Below are 20,390 nucleotides of genomic sequence, written 5' to 3' on the forward strand. Positions count from 1 at the left end.
AGGGTGTTTGAGCGGACCTCGCAGCATTCTGGCATAATTCATCAACGAGGATGACTGTTTCTTCTTCAGTTTTCATACAATTCCACGTTGAAAAGCACTTCACGGACAACTTCAAGTTGTTCACAATCATACACATCCTCTCCTCAGAGGATGTCTGATCTACCAGTAGTGGCAGTGCTGGGAGGTCACAGGCATCCTCTAAGGGTGATTGATACCTAATGGCTCTTTTCCATTATACAGTTCTAGCACTACTCAGCTCAACCTGACTTGGTTTTGTTGCTTTTCCATTAGGGATAGTACCGGGTAGCTGGTGCTATTTTTGGTACCTGCTCTGGCGATGTTCCAAGCGAGCTAAGCCAATACTAAATATAGCGTTGTCTTCTGTGCAGAGAGAACTGAACAGAGCCAACCAAAACATCGTCACAGCAATTCCGATTAGGACGATTTACATTGATTTTATGAAATGCTTCAATGAGTGAGTGCTTCTGCTCCATTTTCCAAGATAACTTTCACTTTCGATATCTGGCAGTCAGTCAACCGTTTAGAAATACAGTACTGAGAAGCTGACGTCACAAAATAATAATGACAAGTATATGGGCGCAAAGCTCTATTTCTCTGCTTTCCGGTATCCATCCATCCATCCATGGGTTCTACTGCTTTATCCTCCACATGAGGGTCACGCGGAGTGCTGTGCCAATCATAGTTGACATAGGGCGAAAGACGGAGTCACACCATGGACAGATCACCAGTCTGTAATTTCAGTCTAGGAGTTACGGTAATGTGAAGTATGCATTTTTGGTCTATTTTATATTGTTTTGCTACTTTTTATTTGACTAATTCCATTGTCTGAATTCATGCTAACTAATATTTATTGTTGCTTACTAGATTTTATATTTTGTTGTCTTGCCTACCTGCCCCAGGACAACAGATGCAAATTAGCAGCAAGCTAACTCTGGTGCAATTAAATTTAATTGTTCACTGTCCTTACAACAATAAACAATAAAAAAAACCTCACTGGGATAAGACCTCCGTCTGAGTATTACTGTCCTAACAATAAAAGCATTTCTATCATTCATTTCAGTTTATTTAGCCTCTCGCTCTGCCAGAGTGTTTGATGGATGTCCAGTTGGCAGTGGAGTGGAGAGTAGGCTTCGATGTTCAGACCCAGACTCTTCACAGGTTGATTTTAATAAACCCCCACATTAGAGTGTCATTACATCTCTCCTACCTAGAGACTATGAGTTATAATAAAATGGGTGTGAGGGGCAAAAGTGCAAGGTTGTTTTTTACACTACATAAAACCTGGGGAAAGTGAGTAAAGAAGCAGATGATGGAGTTGATAAATAACCAGAATCTGCCTCTATAAGGAAAATGCTTGCAATGACTGAGAATAAGGGGGAAGAAAAAATGTGGCATCACAATAATGTTGCACAGAGTTGTCTTCACTAAAATATTCCATATGCAATTTCAGGCTTTTGTCACCATGACAGATGAAGAGATGTATGTCTGCGCGTCACTGCAGACAGACAGGTCTGTGAGCATGCAGACAGAGCTGCAGTGCTATAGGTGAAGATCAGCATAATCATAAAAGGATGAGTGATTCGTCAAGAAGTCTGTCGGAGGTCGGCACTCTACATGCACACCGACGCAACGCCCCATTCACCACTCGCCACTATCTAAATTGAAAAGAGTATTTATACCAACTTAGGGATCAGAAGTTAATGGAAGCAGTCATGCATCAATTGAGTTACATAAAAATGTCCATTGGAAGAGGGTGAGATAACTACATGCTTTTAAAAGATTTTTAATTTTCTCAAATTGGCTTTTTGTGCTCGATGGAGGGGATATGTGTGTGTCTGTGTCTGTGTGTGTGTGTGTGTGTGTGTGTGTGTGTGTGTGTGTGTGGCTGGGGGTGGAAGGCACATTAATGTGAGAGTTTTAATCAGACATCAGAAGGGGTATAAACAAGGAAATGATGTGCTAAAGGAGTGGGATCAAATAAAGATTTCTGCAATATAATGGAATGTGGCTCTGTTGTGTGCTGGCTAATCATGCTGGATGAGTTGTGGTGCGGAGTGTTCAAAGAGGAAAAAAAAGGAATGACAGCAGCAGGAAAGTCATTTAGAACTCACTGTACAGTCCCTCTGCTATGATAAATGTAATGGAACCTTTGGCAAAAAAGAAGAGCTGATTGTTTCTCTTGCTCTGCCCTCGTGGAAACTCTTCGTTTTCTCACACATAATCACTTATGTTGGTTTAGGGGAAAATTCTGTCACGTCTGTTGCTTCACACGCCTCAAGCCTGGGCTTGAACTCGTGTCTCTACCAGAAGAAATCAAATCCCAAATCACGATTGCACTGCAAACAACGTAGTAGAACTGAACAATTGGGTAAAACATCAACGTTTTCTGAACAGAAGTCGAGCTTCAGTTCAATATTTACTGCATTATTGGTTTAAAATAACACAGGAGATACCATCAAAACATTACCAACTATATTGTTATGCAAAGAAGAAAATGTAGTATTTAAACTGTGATTCTAATTTGAAAACTGAATTTCTTAATTAATTGTTTAGCCCGACTGTGAAGTGTGTTAAAAGTCAAACTACACTCTCTATAGTTTCTCTTCTTGGGGCAAATGGTAGTAAACAAATGAAAACCTTCAGATATCTCAAATCTTTATGTGCATTATATACAAAATAAATCCTTAGGTCACAAGGACAAGCAGCTTATTCTAATCCATAGTTTCACTCTATTGTTCAAGAGCTGCCTTTGGTCATATTAATTGTGATGGGAACTAAACAGTGACAGAGTCTGCAATGGGAAATCAGAATGAATCAACTGACAAAAACACAAAAGATTTACCCATCAGTGTTGTACAAAGCCCCTCTAACCTTGACTAAGTATTTCTTTAAATAAAATACTGAACTTTATTCAAACCGAAACACCTGTAGCAAGTAACAGTGGACTCTGGGCTTCTGCATGATGATTGGAGGAACTGTTCTGCCTCAGTCCTGAGTGGATTTTAATAGCTGGCCATTGTGTGTTATATGCTTGGTGATATAGCCCATTTTCGTTTCGTACACATACATATATATATATATATATATATATATATATATATATATATATACATATATGTATACATTAAATAAAAACATTATTATAGCATATCAGTTTCACATAATTATAGTATTTCCTTGTCATAGTTGTTTGCTTGCTGAATGTATGTATAAATAACTGGGCCTGAAGTGAGCTTCCCCCTGTTTCAAAGACCAGCAAGTGCCACTGCATTGCAGTCATAAGTATATTTTGGGTTTCACCTAAATAAAAATGTGTAAAGGGTGCATATAAGGCACAGGCGCATACCACCAGCACAGAGTGAGAGAAAACATTTCTTTGCAGATGTATTTCAAGCTAAATGATTTGCATTTCAACAAACTAAACTGAAATGATGACAGGTCGGGACGCTAGTGAGGGATCCTTGTAATCACATGTGACTCTGAGTGGTTAGGAGGTGCCTAGTTTGAATCTATCTCCCATTTTAGAGTTGTGTACATGCTTCCTGTCACACACGCCACGCCTGTGGCTCCATTTCTCTCTCCACAATCACGTTTTCCAACCTGAAGTATGTGATGAGGAATCAGGGTCATCTACTATGGCTGGATGTCCCATTTTGTTCAAAATGCATTCAAAATGTGATTTGGAATGTTTGAGCTGTAGTGACCTGTTCATGGATCCAGCAGTGGGTGGAATGTTTGCTGCCATATCATATGGCACAAGAGGGACTTGTACAAACTGAGTGACTGGCAAAGGCAGCCGTAGCAGTGACAGCACATTGGAGATGCAAGTCCACATGAGGGAGACTCCTCTCTCTGCAGATAGCAAGCTGCTACTTTGATGGAGAGACATGGGGTACACCAAGTATTTGCAACTCTCAAAGATGACTCATAAATATCTGGGTGCCTGGGACATTGCCTGAGCGTGTATTCTCATCCGCAGGTAACATTGCAAATAAAAAGAGAGTCGCACTCAGTTCTGATTAGGTTTACAGACTTGTTTCTGGCAAAACATATTAAATTGGGCCGTTTGCCTTGACAATTGGTTCTATGTTTCAACAAACTACCTAAGTGACAGCCCTATCACTTATAATGAACAGTGTAAACCATTTCATCTAAAGCGACACAACGCAGGATTTCAACCTTCAAATAACGTCTCCAATATTATTTGGATGGTACATCAACTTACAACAGGGAAAATGGCATCGCTGTGAGCATATTGTTGCCGGTTTAACTCACTGGCATTTGCTTTTCCTCCGCTAGTGGAGGAATATTCGACCAAGGTCCTGGTACTGTTGGACTAGTAAGTGTAAATAGTTTGCATGTCATCTTTATCTAGTGCGTTTGAGCTTGCTGTATGTCATATGTAATATCGTTCTTTTGCTGTTGTTTTTTGGGGTTTCCATTTCTAATATCTTGAAAAATTAAATAGCTTTATCCTCCACATGAGCAAATAGCGAAAGGTGGGATACAAACTGGACAGGTCAGCAGTCCATCACAGGGCCACATAGAGACAAACGACCGTCCACTCTCACACTCACACCTACGGTCAATTTAGAGCATCCAATGTGTCTAATCTCCATAGAACCTGGAAAAAACCCACATACACACATGGAGAACATGCAGAAAGACTCTTGTTCTGACCAGGTTGTAAAGCCGGGTCTTCAAAGGCAAGAGTGTTAACCACCGTGTGGCCCACAATGCAGTCATGTTTGTATAAAACTACTACTACTACTGTACGTGGTCAGAAGACATGACAGTGAATCAAAAAATATAGAAAACAATAATTAATTGATTTACTGTCCACTTACAGACACACTCAACTAAGCATCTCTTGCAAATAGCAGAATCCCAAAGCATGTGAGAAGCAGCGTCAAAGGAGTGACACATGCCTAGATTCTCCCAAATCAGATAAACAGAGCAGGCAGGAAAACAACATTGCAATATAACACTAAACTGCTCGACTTTTAAACGCACCACAGCGATTTGACATGTAGTGTGTCAAGAGCACTGGACGGTAAGACCTCACTCCAGAGCTGGTGTCACTGTCAAATTAATATTTAAGCCACACCAAAGCCCACGTCTCCACACACACTCGATTTAAGCATTTTCACTGATCTCTTCCTGCCACAATCTAAGATTCCACAAGATAAAAATCAATGAGTCAGACTTCCCTCTTGATCACAGTCAATCTCTCTGATCAACTACAAACACAGAGAGAGGATTCTTAAAGGGTTTTAAACCTAATCCCACACCCTCCATTTTCCACCTCCCACTTTTCTTTATTTCTCTGTCTGACATATGTCTGTGGCTGTTATTAAGATTAGCCCACGAACGTGAGATTAGACACTTCAATGATCACCGTTACAGTCGATAACTCGCACACACATATATGTAGAAAAAAAGACGAGCTTGAGAGAAACTGTGGAATATCAACAATATGGGAACGTACACTTTGAAGAGTTTGGAATAAAGTGTTAACTGGAGGGCGACAACATTCTCGGCTCAGCCTCCAAAATCAACCACGTCTTTTCTAAAAAAAAGAAAGAAAATGATGCCCTTGTGGCAAACAGCTTTCCAGAGGCGAGGTGGTGATTTCATGTCATCTCCGACTCAGAACTGTCCTGTCTAAACTTATAACTTGATACAATTGTCGTATACCTGCTCCAAGGTCTCTTTCTTCTGTCTCTACCTCACCTTCCTCTTGTCCTTTCTCTCCCCCACCGCTATACAAATAAAATTGAATTGAATTGAATAGAATATGTATATTCCTCGTAAATTACCTGCTTTATGCCTTTTTCCACTTTTGGCAAACAAAGCAAGAACAGACATTACCCCACAAAGATTACAAAATGAAAAGGATTTTTTGATCTGAGGGTTCAGATGCAGCTGCTCAGCAGAGTTCCAGTGTGTTGGCCTGTGTTTGTGCAAAGGGATTAGGAGAAGCCTACAGATGTGAGTGTTTCTCTCAAATCCAGCTTGACTGAAGATTTGGATGAGAAACGTCCTCTTTGCACATTTAGCTGAATTGTTTCTTAAACTAACTGTTAGTTCTCTTGTTTTGACAGACAGACTCGGCATGGGTGACCATTGCAGGATGTTTTATTTACTGAATTCCGATTTCTAGAGAACACATTCTGGCTCATTTGTCAGCAAAGACCTCCTCTGTCTTTTTTGCAGAAATACAGTTTGCAGATCGCAAACATGACTATGTCAGGATCATGTCAGAATAAAAATGACATAAACGCGCTGAATGATAAACAATCTGAAGAATTTGCCAAAACAATTTGAGTCCACAGGAGCAGAGCGATCGTAGCACATGCATGAAAGGAGACTGACTTTATCTCCTGTCATGCATGCAAAGTCAGCAAGTCTCAATTTCAGTCAACTGTTATCTACTAATGCAGCTTCTTCATGCACGGCAATTTAAACATGGAGAGCAAACTGCTAAGGCACTTCAAGCTGTTTATGTGGAAGTGCAGAAATCACTCAGTGTGCCTGTGCATTTCAAAGAGTCGTTTGTATGCATGTTAGGCACAGAAGCTTATTAGAAGCCACAAGGTAAAAGCCAATTTTATTTTTTTGTGTCCTTTTACAGACGACTGCAACAAGAAACGACAGTGTCAGCTCAGTGAATATTCAGACGGACATGGAGCCACCTCAGTCTTTTCAAAGTCTTCCTCACAGCGTGGCCATTACCAATTCGCAGCAATCCAAATATTTTTGGCATTCATTTCCTCGTTTTCTGTTTCCCATGTGACATTTTATTGCTCATATATGCAGTAATGTAGCTGTAGTGTTCTTCTCGCTCTTTCTCTGCCTCACTTTACCCTTGCTGAACATTTTCCTACATAGGGGAATAATGAGAGCCAGCACCAGTGGGTGGCCATGTGCGCTGCATTGTATAGGAGCACTGTGATTAATCGAGCTTGCCAAATGGAAAATGAAATGCCAGCAAGGCCATGCTGTCCACCAGGCTTAGTGTGTGTTTGAGGGAGAAACAGAGATGAACACACATGATCGGCTTTACAACTTTCCCATGTCCTTGGTCTTAGTGGAATTGTGCCACAATAATATCAGTTGTCGAGTGAAAGAAGACAGTCTTAATTGACTTGCTGGTGGAGGAAATAAAAACACTTCATTGCATTTCAATAATCACAAATGGATGAGAGGTTTCAGCTTGGACAAAGATGAAAGACGATGAAATGTGCAATAAAAGATGATGGAACCTAACAGTCCCCAAAGAGCGTGTTTATGTTTGTTAAGTTTTCATCCTTAGTGTTTTTTTCAGTCTTTGAGGTCTCAAGGTTTCAGAGCCAAGGCAAATAGATGCCTGACACCCTCAGAGAAATTGCTCAACATATACTGAAACCACTGCTCAGAACATTCTGCAATCTGTTTCACGCCTCCAGCACACCAAATGTCACACACACACACACACACACACACACTGTAAGGACGTCAAATGGTAAACATTCAAATTTGACTTCCTGAGTATTTAAGCAGCCCATATACTCGATCATCTGAGGCAGGAGAACCAAGCTGGATCAAAATCAGGCAACTCCTCCAAATGCAGCACATTGCAGCTCTGCTTTGTATACAAATATTCTTCCATTATTATAGTATTACATTTGTTTTTACACTAGGGGACCGTAGAATAAATAAAATGTGATGGACTGAGAGAAGCTGGAGAATTACAGTCTGCTGCAAACCATAAACCACTTGTCGTGGCTATTCTATGAGCCTATCAAATGGTAATGATATGCATTAACTCTCCAACACAGTCCCACCAGAATAGGACAAGCATTATATGACCCAAGCTGCACTTTAATTTCATGAAATGTACCCTCATCTCATTTTACTGTCATTTCATATAACAGAGTATTATAGATTGTTGTGGGGGGGGGTCTGTGGAAATGTTGTAAGGATTATCCAAACTCAACTTTTCATAACCCCATCATCATCTTGCAGCAATTGTTGAACATTGACATCATTCTCCCTGGGGCAACACAAAAACTAGCCATTACCTATTAGACGACGCTGATGCCAAATGCGATTGTGATCTCTCTGGACTCAGACATTTGCTCTTAGATGATAAGATAAAAGTCCAATCTGATACTGCAGAGGACGTTCGGAAAAAGGTAGGGAGTAATGGGCACTGGGTAGATATAAAAAAAAATAAAACATTCATCATTTGTACTCCTTTTATTTTGACCAGTTATTCAACTTTTCATCATTGTCTGTTAATACACAACAACTCCCAAATGTAGTATACTTCACTGATGAGAAAATGGAAACAACAACAAAACTTGTCAAGCATGTAAAGCGATGTGCTCTGCAATGTTCTTTGAAATCAGAGGTACAAACCAGGAGCTTTGAGCAAACATGACACAGTCACGTATCAAAAAAAAAAAAAGAGCACCTTTTCCATCAGCCCTCAGGAGAATAATTCTTTAAGACATTTTCAATGGGTTGAGGCCTTAATGTGTGCAGAGATAAAGCACACAGCTCAATCACATTCCTGCCTAATACAGCAAAATGGAGAGACTCAGGCACCCAGCATGACAGCCATGGATCCACCACAATGATAAGCTAATGAAACAAAGAGCCTTCGGCAGGCTGCTGTGCCTGCAGAGGAAGGCAGCCGAATGAATAAATGCATGTACAACAATCCGGCTAATTTCCAATGCAGTTCAGGGAGCAAAGACCATATGCATCATGGGTACAACACTACACAATGAGTTGCTCTGTAGTGGATGCAGCACAGAAAGGAAACAGGGATTTGAAAAGGAAAGCAGCCAAGACTGTAAAATCTTGGGGAGATGGCTGATGTAGACAAACGTGCATAAATATGTACATGTTCCAGCATATTGTATTGTAAACAATGGATATACTCTATACAAAGATTTACAATCCCTAAACCTGGCTACAAAGAACTCCCACACGGGTTTACACTACTGCAGACTTAAAGCAAAACAGAGCAGTATTCTGACCTGCACAGCATCTGCAGCTGAACAGCAGGCCTGGCTAACAAACTGCCACAGAGGATGGAAGCAGGAGGCAGGCTGAGCCACTGACTGATCTGCAGGGTAATTGGCGAGGAGTGACAGAGACAACCAAAGGACGTAAATATGAGCCACCCTGCAGAATAGTGAGTTAAGTTGCGCTGGCCGACAAACGTTTTTGTTTGTTTGTTTGTTTGTTTGTTTGTTTGTTTTAACCTGTCCAGCAGCTTAGGCATGCAGTGTAATTGACTGGATAAGCTCGACAAGTAAGAAGAAGAAAGAAAAAAACTAATTACAACGACAACAGCAATAACTCTTAGCAACCACATGAAAAAGAGGTAACCGAGGCTACAGCGGTTATATCAGTTTGAAGTAATGAAGTCTGAAGTGCAGCACAATGTGTATGTGTGTGCTCTCTGGCATCTGTGTGTGTGTGTGTATATAGGGGTTGTCACTAGATGTAGTTAGGAATTAGAGTAGGGAACTGCGTCAATGTCTAATTGGCCCCCGGCAGTAGGCCTATCAGGACCCAGAGGCACAGAACAGCAGAGACTGAGGGAACCAGTCCTAGAGACAGACATGCTCCTGGTAGAGGGATGCAAGCCCCCCCTCCAGGATCAGTTTCCGGAGGATAGGGAATGATAGGCACAGTTCCCCACATTGCCACACCCAAGTGCTCAAGCTCCCTGGAGTAAATATTGATATCCAGGTAGGAAAGACGATAAGAATGAAAAATAAATTGGATCATCATACTTGTTTAGTAAAGTTGAGAGAAATTGGCGGCGTATCGGACCGAAAACAAATGCTGTGACATTGTTTTTTTCATTTTCAAATGACAAATAAATTTCAATGGACAAACTTGTACACTTTACAAAGACAAATGCATGACTTACTGTATGTATGTGAAAACATACTGCTGATATTAAAACAAAAAGTGTGCATGTTGTACAAATATCATTGATATTGCTGATAAAAAATGTCATTTTTATATTCATAATGGTAAAAAAAATGATATGGTAACCCTCCATATTATTCTCTACCCTTTTACGCAGCTCTCAGTCTCAGAAAGGTCGGTGACCCCTGGTTTAATCTTTAACGCATAAACATGATTTGATTGGCTCGCACTTATGCTGAAATAATTGCATAACATGATTTTGATTAACTCACGCTGCTGATTGGAACGCTCAATATTTCTCAACCCCCTGGCGCGAGCAGTGCAAGCAAAGCAAAGAAACAGAATCCACAATGCAGTTCCGCAATTCCACTGCCGCATTCAGTTGACGCCTCCACTGTGTGCGTGTGAGTGTGTCGTAAGTGCCATAAAGTTAGACCTTGACAGAGTGTGATTGGAGAGATGTGCAAGGTCATGTCTTCCTAAGGTCTTTCTCTAATCATTGTCACCATATTCCTGGCACTCTTTGTGCGTGTGCAATATTATAAATATTACAAAAGGAGACAGGTGCCACTCTAACATCAGACTGAACGATCCCACACGCTGTCCAATATATAACAGGCAGATCCTTGTGCAGTTAGTTCTAAGTAGTGAAACGCTGAAATAATCTTAGGCACAATGTCACCTCTGCCTTCATTTCTGCGGTCGATCTGGTGGGAAACACGTACGAACCATGCGCAATAGGCATGACGGCAGTAAAACAGGGTAGGAGAGAAGAAAGGAGGTAGTGTTAGCTGAACACAGAGAAGGAGGAAGGGAGATGAGTGAGCACAGCGAGAGTGTGACCGTCTTCCACAGCTGCAAGTGGTGTGCCTGCAATGCTAACTCACTTTATCTCTCTCATTCTGCTAAGACAGAGGCAGTGTGAAGGGAAGGGTGTCTTCTGAGGCTCAAATGCAGCAGCTGCAATTTTTTTCCTTCACCACATATGAGCAGAGGATTCTCTTTGAAATGAGATTGGTGTGGGCAACCAGATCCCAAACTCACAACCAGAAGAAAACCGAAAAAAAGAGACTCAGATGTGGACTATCAACACGGAGTGAGTCATCTGCAAATCAAAAGCAGACAATACATTCATTTATTTTCCTCTCTTTACGAGTCACTCAGCTGATAGCGTTAGTTTGGGGGAAATTTCATTTGCTGTGAGAAATATAGACAGACACATTTTTCCAGAGGAAAAAAAAAAGACAGACCCATGACAATCAGAGACACAGCGGGTGGCACCGAACAATCAGTAGAAGAAGAAAACTCCCGGGGAATGTGACCAGCACAGAAGAGAACACTAATGACAAGAAGCATTAGAGCAAAACATTAGAAGGAGGATCTCTGTTTTTAGGTTTGTTTCAAGGCCTATTAGGGGTGACTATCATATCCGAGCAGCTCGTTCAGGCAAACAAAGTCGTCCCCTGAGATCTTGGGAGAGCACGGGAGAATTCTCTCTCCAATTCCACTTATGAATTTCATCTTTCTCTGTGCTTCACAGGGAATCTCTGCCACCACCAGTGGTGGACCACAGAAAATTAAATTAGGTGTGATAGCAATGCGGGACAATGATTTGACAGCGTTTTATTGGATTTAGTTTGAGGAAATACAATCGAAAAAAAACCACGATCACATCTCATGAGCTTTGCTGTATCTCTGAGAATTAAATCTGAGTAGTTAAACTGTGTCATGATTCAGCAACTAAAATGTATTAAGATTCTAGTAAATACCATGTTTTCCCTCATTTCAATAATCAATGACCCATACATTCTCTATCTCATGCCATGGAGATTATTATACTTCACTGACAAACATTCTAGATTATTATCTGTCTGACAAAATGGTGAGTGTCAGTAAATTTGGAGTTCAGTGGATGTGAGTGTACAAAATCACTCCAGCGTTTAAATGTCGAGTTGCCACCAGCAAAAGACTTTGGAGGTGGATGTGAAACTGGGGAATTCAGTGAACTTTCTGTCCAGTCTTTCAGCAGTGCTGCTGCAATAGTCCGCTCTCTACAAGAGCCAAGAGTCAATCTCTTTGGTTCAATTTTCAATTTTCCAGTTTGAGCCCATCTCGGTTCAATCTCATGACCCTGTCTCCTCTATGATAGGCCCATATATCCTGTTCCAGTCTTAATCATAAATACTATCTGACTCATTTTATTCCTAAATGATTCTCAGTCCAGTTGGAGCTTGGTGGGGCTATAAGGCACTTATGACAATCAAACTTGATTTTGGATCCATTAGTAATGGACTGATTGCCTAATATGGAAAACATATAGAGGAGCTGTGGTGTATGTGGCTGTATAGCATGCTGCCTAGTTTGTGTTTTACTGTTCCAGGTATTTTTTTCAACAATGTGAAACAGTGCTTTGTATTTAACACCAAGCAGCATTTACTTTTCGACATGCAAATTACATTTGTTAAAGGTCCACTGGCTACAGTAATGGATTATTAAATTCAAAAGGAGGCAATAATGCAACATAACAGATGCAATTACGGTGAAAGAGGATTTTCAACTGCAATAAGATACCAAATAAATTAAAACCAAAATATGTTAGAGGTGCAAACTGAAGGATGTATTTTTTTTTCCCCTGAAGTAAAAAAATTAACTATTTTATGTTTAAATGTATTCATAGACCTGCAAAATAGATGTACATCACAGCAGTGTATATAGAGTGCATATATAGCCAAGACTTCAAATGGGAAAGGAAATGCAGTTTTTTTTTTTTTTTTCATATAGCAGCATCTGCCTCAGGACCAGGTCTTGGCTCTGCAAACAGCACGTTCAATGTTCAGAGCACAGGGAGCAAAGGAAGGAGAACTAGCAGTTTTATTTGCTCTAGCTTTGGCTCAAGGTGCTGAAACACCACTTAATCTACCAGTCCACAGGGTTTTAAGGTGACGGCGCCCTAGGACAACCTTACTCAGATCTTCCAAACACACTTTCACATACGAAACGCAGCTCCACGGGGCAGTATGCTTTTCCCTGCTGAGCATATTGTGTACAAGTGGAACAATATGTGCAATTTTTTATACTGTGTCATTACTGCAGTACGAAACCTGTCAAGAGGGTAACTGTTGGGCTTTGTCATTGACCTCCAGAGATAAGTGGAACTTAAACCAGGCAAATGCATGTGCTGTGAGAAAAGACTTTTTTACTGCAGTGGCTTTCAAAACTGCACCACAACAGACCGGTGATAAGTTCAATGTCAAAGTTAGACAGAGAGGATGAAACAACACAAGAGGAAATATCTAAGGAATCCTCTGGCCAGTTCACTCATCGTCATTCCTCACTTACTCAAGGCTTAGTCTTTTTCTAAAGCACTGATTGTCTTGGCTGATTTACAGCATCTCCTCTGTCTCGCGCTCTCCTGTCTTAATAAAGAATGACTAAACTCTAAACCTCTAATACACGGACACTCCTCAGCAGAAAAACTGAGTGACTACTCACAGTGACTACTGTGATTCACTTACTCCACAAGCAGTATCATCATTTGAGTCAAGTCGACAGCACCTTACATTTTAGGGAATCTGTTCAAACAGCAACTTTGTCATAATTTCTCCAGCTGTTGAGAGTAAGAAGAGCAGGCGCTGGCTTAGCACACAGACTGAAAACAGATGGAACCCCCTTCTTGTAAGCTTACTATTTAAAACGCTAGATGTTGTTGGTTTAATACATTAAGTATCAAAATGACATGTGAGGGTGGTTTGCCAAACTATTTATTTCATCTTCTTTATCTGCTTAGCTAATCTTCTTACCACGGAGAGAAAGCTGGACTTGGTTTCCCCCCCAGTTCCTGTCTTACGTGCTAAGCTACACTAATCGGCTGTAGGCTGCAGATTCACATAAATTCAATAGAATGGTATTGAACTTTGAATAAGTCTATTTCTGGGATAGCTGAATTGAAAGGCTACTATACCCGTGTATATAATGGGCTGTGTTAGGTGTTAGGACCACGTGTGTGTGGTCCTAACACCGAGGTTGCCACATGGACTCCACCTACCAGTTAAGCTTCAAATCCTTCTATAGGTGTTTGATGGTCACATTGCTGAGAGTGTGTCTTTGTAGCTCAATAGAAAATTGTTCCGATGATTTTGAGTGCATCACAATTCTGTCAAACACACACAGACACACACACACATCCGAAACATACTTTTCATAACCTTGAAAAAACTTGCTGTGAGGGATTTTGCAGTGGTGGGAGAAAGAAAAAAGAAAAAAAAAAAAAAGTGCTGTCGTTGTTCGGTCCATGACGTACAAAGAGACCAAGCACAAGGCATCTGGGTGTAATTTGTTTGACAAATAAAATGCGCATCACATCGCCGTGGCAGCCAAATTCATTTAGTCACTGTTCTGAGTGAATCTCTGGTGTCTGTTACACCAGCAGTTTCCTACTTCCTCCGCACAGATAAACTGAATACAAAGCATCTGTAGACTTTAAGTGCTTCCCTGAAGTACCTCAGCATATAATATGACACTGGATACTGTGAGATTCCAGTTGCTGCTTCTTCATTCACTTGCGCGAGCTGCATTAGTCATCAAGAGGACAAGGCTCTGAAAGAACACTGGCAGAATGTAAAGAAGAGGCAGAATAGTTTTTTTTTTTTTTATCTCTCGGCTCCTGAACCTAATGGAGGAAAGGAGGTGTGAGCAGCTGATTCATGTCACCTATGTTGCCTCTTTTTTGTCACTACTATTCGTCAGAGGGAGGCTGTGTGAATTAACATGTTTGGCAGAGCTGATGCAGATGAGAGACACTATTCACGCAGATTTCAGAGTAGCGAGTCGAGTGAATCCAGGACTTTTATCTTCTTTAATTATGTAAATCATATGCCAAAGATATTTCTTATCAAGTCAAGAGGCAGAGGTTTTTTTTTCCCCCTTCTCCATGAGCAAAATTTCAATGAAACTCCCAAGAGAAGCAGGAAAAAGAAATAAAGAAGCACATTGTAAATTATAGACACATTGATCTGGATTTTCTGTCTCTGACTCTAAGGAATACAAACAACAAATTATACTTTCCTCTATGATTTCAAGTTTTTGTTTTTTTTAGATTGTTTAGTTTCTACATTACTTAATCGACAGATAAAGAGTTTCCCGTCACTACATCAGAAACGTAGTTGCGAGCTCAACTGGATCAACCGCTTAAAATCAGCTCAGACTGTAACGACAAAGAAAATGTTCAAATTTGATTATGTTTGCATATTAGTATCAACCAACCCTGGGTTTGCTTTCTTCAGTGGCAGCAAATGAAAAAGGCGACAATCAGTCAAAGCTCAGTTTTGAGACTGGCACAGATTTGCGGCAAGATGAGGAGATTGAGGGATAACAAAGAGAGATAATGATGATGGAGATGTCTGAGAATAACATAATGTCCCTGAGATTACACAAAGAAAAACTGACTGTATCAATGCACAGCGACACAAACTTGATGTGATTATAAAAGTCATCCTACTCTGTAATTGGATTCACCAACATATTTTTATTTTTATCATTGTCATCTCACTAAATGTCATTATAGTTTTTAGTGTCTATGGCAGAATATTTGCCACAGAATTGCAAAAAACTGTCAAATGTTTTGATCCTCTCTCTCAGAAGGCTCATTTAAAGAGCTAGTAGGCGGATTGTGTTATCTGACAGAGCCCAGTAAGCTGTGTTCTTTGTTCTACTCTTTAAAATATGCTAACTGGCTTCTGGCAGCAGCTTTACATTTGTTGTAGGCTACAGACAGAATGGGATATCAATATAACTCTTGGCAAAAGACCCCATGAGGTAAATGTAAGTGCTCCCATTAAAGGAACAGTTCATTTCTGGGAGCGTCGTTAACATGTGCTAAATGCCATCTTGTGTCTGGTAAAAAAAAACCTCAACAAGCCTTGCAAATAACACACTCCAAAATGAAAATCAAACGTGCATTTCTTGAGAGTAAAACTTGTATTACAGCTGATAAAAGAGTTGATGTGTAAAATAAGAGCCTCACACCTCAGTAAACCTTACAGGTTAGGGCTCCTTGACATCCAAATCCTGGTGACGATGTGGTTTTTGACAGTGCAACACTGCAACTGTTGAACTGTGATTGGGATTACAATGGGCCACATGTGAGCCGATTTCATACATGTCCTGGAGCATATCTGCTGTTTAACATACTATGACATTTAGTCCTTCAATTTAGTCCTCAGTTGATTTTATTGCCATCTCTTTTTCAATGGAGTGGATCCACCGTCCCGACGCTCATCGTGATAACAACAAAAGCAAAGCTAAAGGAGATAAATGTACCATCCATGCCGACCTCAATACCTTTGTTTTCAAAAACCTGTAGCTAGTAGCAATGTTGTTGTTATTTCCAGGTGAAATGCACTGAATAAGTGTGACACACTCTTCTATAAATCTCCTGAAGGTGCAGTGGATGTAGATACAAGCAGGCACAGTGCCTTTCAAGCTTCAAAAACACTAAAAAGAAGTTGACAGTGTTATTAGACCCAGTCAAGTGTGGGTGAATGAATATTAAATCATGGTTATGCCCTGATTCCTTGTCATTAATCCTCACAGTTCCTCTGTAATGGAACCTCAACCAAAGACAGGGCAAGTTAGGGAAGCCAAGGTTTTACACACAACTGTAATTGCCATGATTGTGTTCGACAATTCAGATTACTTTGCCACACTCTCTGGGTTTCTTCCAACACTGTAAGTTAAAGGCAGGTGCTGCCGAACTGAATTAAAACCTGACACTGTTCCGCATCACTACGGATACATAGAGAATGGAACTAGCAGCCTGGCCAGTCACAACAGTGCCTCAGCCAGTGACAGTATATTTCCAATGGAAATGCTGAGTGTTTGCCGACAGAGAATCAATAAAACTGCAAGAGACTCCCTGAAGGCCAACTTCCCTGGATGATGTTAGTTATTCATTTGAAGCTGCTGCTGAAGCTGTAAAACCGTGATATGCTTACAAAGGAATAAAACAAAAAAATGTTTAAAAAAGAAAAAAATGTACCTGCAGTGAAGTTGTAACTTGCTGAAAATCCAACTGCTTCCAGTTCACCATCTGCAACAAATTTTATCCACAGATATCTGCCGCTACTCCTGATATCAGGCGGGCTGTGCTGACCGCAGTATCGTCCGAGCATTGGGGAGAAGGCAAATGGTCCATCCCGAACCTCGATGTTGTCAAATTTACATTCCCAAGAGGACTCGATTGAGTAATTCTCCTCAAAGTGTAGATCGATACACTGCCTTGGGGGGGCTGGAAGACACAAAGAAAACAATTACCACATAGCACAAAGCAGGGAGTAAAATATTAGCCATGCTTTCGCTGATGAATGTTCAACCTGTTTCAATTTGAGTACCCCCACATGCACTCAATACACACCACCAATCCTGGCTGATAGTCAATTAATCTCTGAAATGCCAGAGCTGTGATCATCTTAAGCGTCCATGTTCGCTTCGGGTAATATTTTACCCTGATTATCTGTGGCGATTAATCAAGTCGATTATTGTCTCCTGGTGTAAAACAAAGAGAAAATAACAGCCTGGAGTGGCCACTTGATGTTTAATAAACCAATACATCTCATCATTCTCTGAGCAGTTACTGTGACTCCCAAGGACAACCCCCAGAATGCTTCAGCTGAGGATAAATCGCCTTTTTTTTTTACTGCTTCCGTGTTTAAGTAGAATATTTACCTTCAAGGATGTAAACACACTCTGTGTCTGGTGGGTATTTGCTTGGGTAGTTGGGAGACGTGAAGAGGCCTCCTTCTGGTTCTTTCACCCAGGTTCCACACTGACCTACAGGCTTCACTCCAGAGTTGTTTTTTACTAAATAACACAAAATGAAAAATAACACAATCAGAGATTAACGCATGCAGGATCAGGGATATAAAGACTTGTGGTTATGGTGATGAAGATTACCTGCTGTATCCTTCTTTGTTGCCCCAGACAACCCAAGTATGAGAAGACTTGCAACAACTGTAAGAACGGAGGGTAAAAAAATAAAATGCATTTTGTGGATTGATGGGTTTCCTTTTTCTTGGCGTGCAGCTTGATTTTAAGCTGATAAAAGGGTTGAGTCAGCGAGGAACACATTTTAGGTTTCTGGTTTTCGATTACCTTACATCAGCATTGTGCTATAAAGCCAAACCTGCTCTGTTTGCAACCTTCAAGAGCCCACTTGAGATATCAACACATCAAGAAAGAAAGAAAGAAAGAAAGAAAGAATCCAGTACTGTAACTTTATGCCAGCATGCACAAAATGTGGTTTAACCAAACCCAATAGAAAAATGGAGCTTTTAACAAAGAACTAAAACAAAATCCTCAAAATAATTCACAGCATCTGTATACACTATTAAACCACTATTTCTCTGAGGATGTTGCAAAAAAGAATGTATTTTAACATCACCCAAGTACTTGAAAGAGTGACCTTTCACATGGAGTTTACAACAGCACATAATTCCAAAATAAATCAGTTTCTTCTTTGAGTTTGATTTTATGCTCAGTTATTTTGAGTGTGTTAACGCTGATTAACGGATTACCATACTTCTTATCCAATAGCGTTTGAGCTTGCAATAAGCAAGTGTGCTTCAGCTGAGGAATACAGATGTCTTACCGTGATGGAAGCTGTGCCCATGAACCATGTCTGTTCCTTTCACAAACGGCTTCAGACTCAACTAATTCCATTTAGATTTAGGAATACTGGAAAAGAAAAAAAAAAGATTGAGATGAGTTTCTTGGAATTCACACCAGGAAACCGCTCATACCATAAAACCTGTCGGTGGAAAAATACTCCTTAATCAAATCTTCAGTGACAGGAGGAAGAAAACAATCCGTGCAGATGTGCCACAACAACTAATCACCAGTTTCATATAAAACCAAAAATAGTTCTAAACACTCGCCCGATTTCCATCCAAACGCTTCCAATACCCTTTGGTGCTTCTGATGCACTGAAAGGATTAATAGTCCCGTCATCAGCCCTTCTCTAATCGCTCCACCTTTGCGATCTTCTTTTGGAAAATATCATGGGCAGCCTTGTTTTGTCCTCTTTGGTCCCTATATCAGGAGAGTGGATCCTTTAGGAGCACGAAAAACCACGCAACACTCATCCCTGCAGCGTTTTCGGTCACTCTTTCTCGGTGCGTAAAAATCCCCCGGTACACCAGAAAGAAAAACGTTAAGTGAATGTTCCTTCCATTTGTCGCCTTTTCCTGAGAAATCTGTCAGTGTTGCTCTGCGCGCATCCCTCTGTCTGCGCTTCTGTCAGCTGGAGAGAGAGTCCACCGCAGCCAGCACGAGTCAATGTATGGTCTCCCTCCTGCTCCTCATCCTGCTCCTCCACCACCTCCCGTTCATTCGGCACTGACTACAGACGACCAATGCGCCACCATTCTCACGCACTTTTGACGCACGCATTTGGAAACTTCTCCAAGACGCGTCTTTCCTTCTTTCGTCTACTTACGCACCCGCAGACATGGAGAAAAAGTGGAGTCGGGAGAGGTGACGGGCACGTGGGCTCTCCCGCGTGTTTGAACAAAAGGCACGCGCTGCAGAATTCATTTCCACTCGCGGAAAGAAAACTGGAGAGGTAAGCAGAAACGGCAATGAGATAGGAAATGGAATAAACAAGTACAGGAGAAGCGGTTATTTGTCAACGGGAATGAACAAACGTGGGAAAACATGCAGAATTAAATCAGCTGGAGACTGACAGTGCTGTGCTGCATAAACAATACACGTCTATTATCTTTATATGATGACTTACTGTACATCTGCTGTAGATTACACATATGAAGACTGGAAAAATAATAGCTGTTTGTAAAAATAGTGGGTCCCCATTTAAAAGGTTTGGAAACACAACTAAAGACCATAAAAGTCCCATATGGGTTAGAGTTATCCCTAACCTAACCCCCTAACCCTAACTACCCATATGGAGGTTGTTATGAATGGCACCTTCTGATTTTCTCTTTACTTCTCCATGGTTTCCAATTCCCACAATAACTGAAGAAGTAAAGTGGAATCCGCGGATTGGGTTTGCTTCTTTTTTTTTTTCTTGCCTCTTGTCACTTTTTTTTTTTGGTAGAGAAGTGACAGAGACCCACTAGTTTGAGGTGTGAGTGTCAGAATGTATTCACCGTGTGTGTAGCTACTCTCAACACCTGATGGCAAAACTGATCAAGAGGGTTTCCAGGGACAAGTCGGGAGCTCATAGTCCCAAAAATAGTCTTGGCAACCAGCAGACAATATCCATCTTGAAATACTTGTAATGCAGAGGCAAACTTGGACTCTGTCCGCCTGCGTGTGTGTGTGTGTGTCAGTGTCACACGTTAGAAGATTCTTTCTTTGCAGTGGATTTGAAGTTTCTCAAATTCTCCAAAAGTATTTGATTTTATATCAGAGAGTGCAGA

General features: G+C 40.8%; 1 protein-coding gene across 5 annotated transcripts in view; it reads right to left on the bottom strand.

The window, feature by feature from the left end:
* Positions 1 to 20,390, bottom strand: part of neto1l (neuropilin (NRP) and tolloid (TLL)-like 1, like) — an 85,013-nt gene that overhangs the window by 45,884 nt on the left and 18,739 nt on the right. For 3 of the 5 annotated variants that reach the window (XM_044033190.1, XM_044033174.1, XM_044033181.1), the window contains exons 1-4: positions 18,602 to 19,546; positions 17,908 to 17,964; positions 17,680 to 17,814; positions 16,994 to 17,242 (exon numbers count right to left, since the gene is read on the bottom strand). In XM_044033190.1, coding sequence (XP_043889125.1) covers positions 16,994 to 17,242; positions 17,680 to 17,814; positions 17,908 to 17,964; positions 18,602 to 18,629 — 469 coding nt within the window. In that variant the 5' untranslated portion in view covers positions 18,630 to 19,546. Of the gene's footprint in view, positions 1 to 16,993; positions 17,243 to 17,679; positions 17,815 to 17,907; positions 17,965 to 18,601; positions 19,547 to 20,390 lie in introns of those variants that run through there. The other 2 variants (XM_044033155.1, XM_044033163.1) reach the window with 1 other exon arrangement.

Source organism: Solea senegalensis, linkage group LG1 (genome assembly GCF_019176455.1).
Source record: "Solea senegalensis isolate Sse05_10M linkage group LG1, IFAPA_SoseM_1, whole genome shotgun sequence".
Lineage (NCBI taxonomy): Eukaryota > Metazoa > Chordata > Actinopteri > Pleuronectiformes > Soleidae > Solea > Solea senegalensis.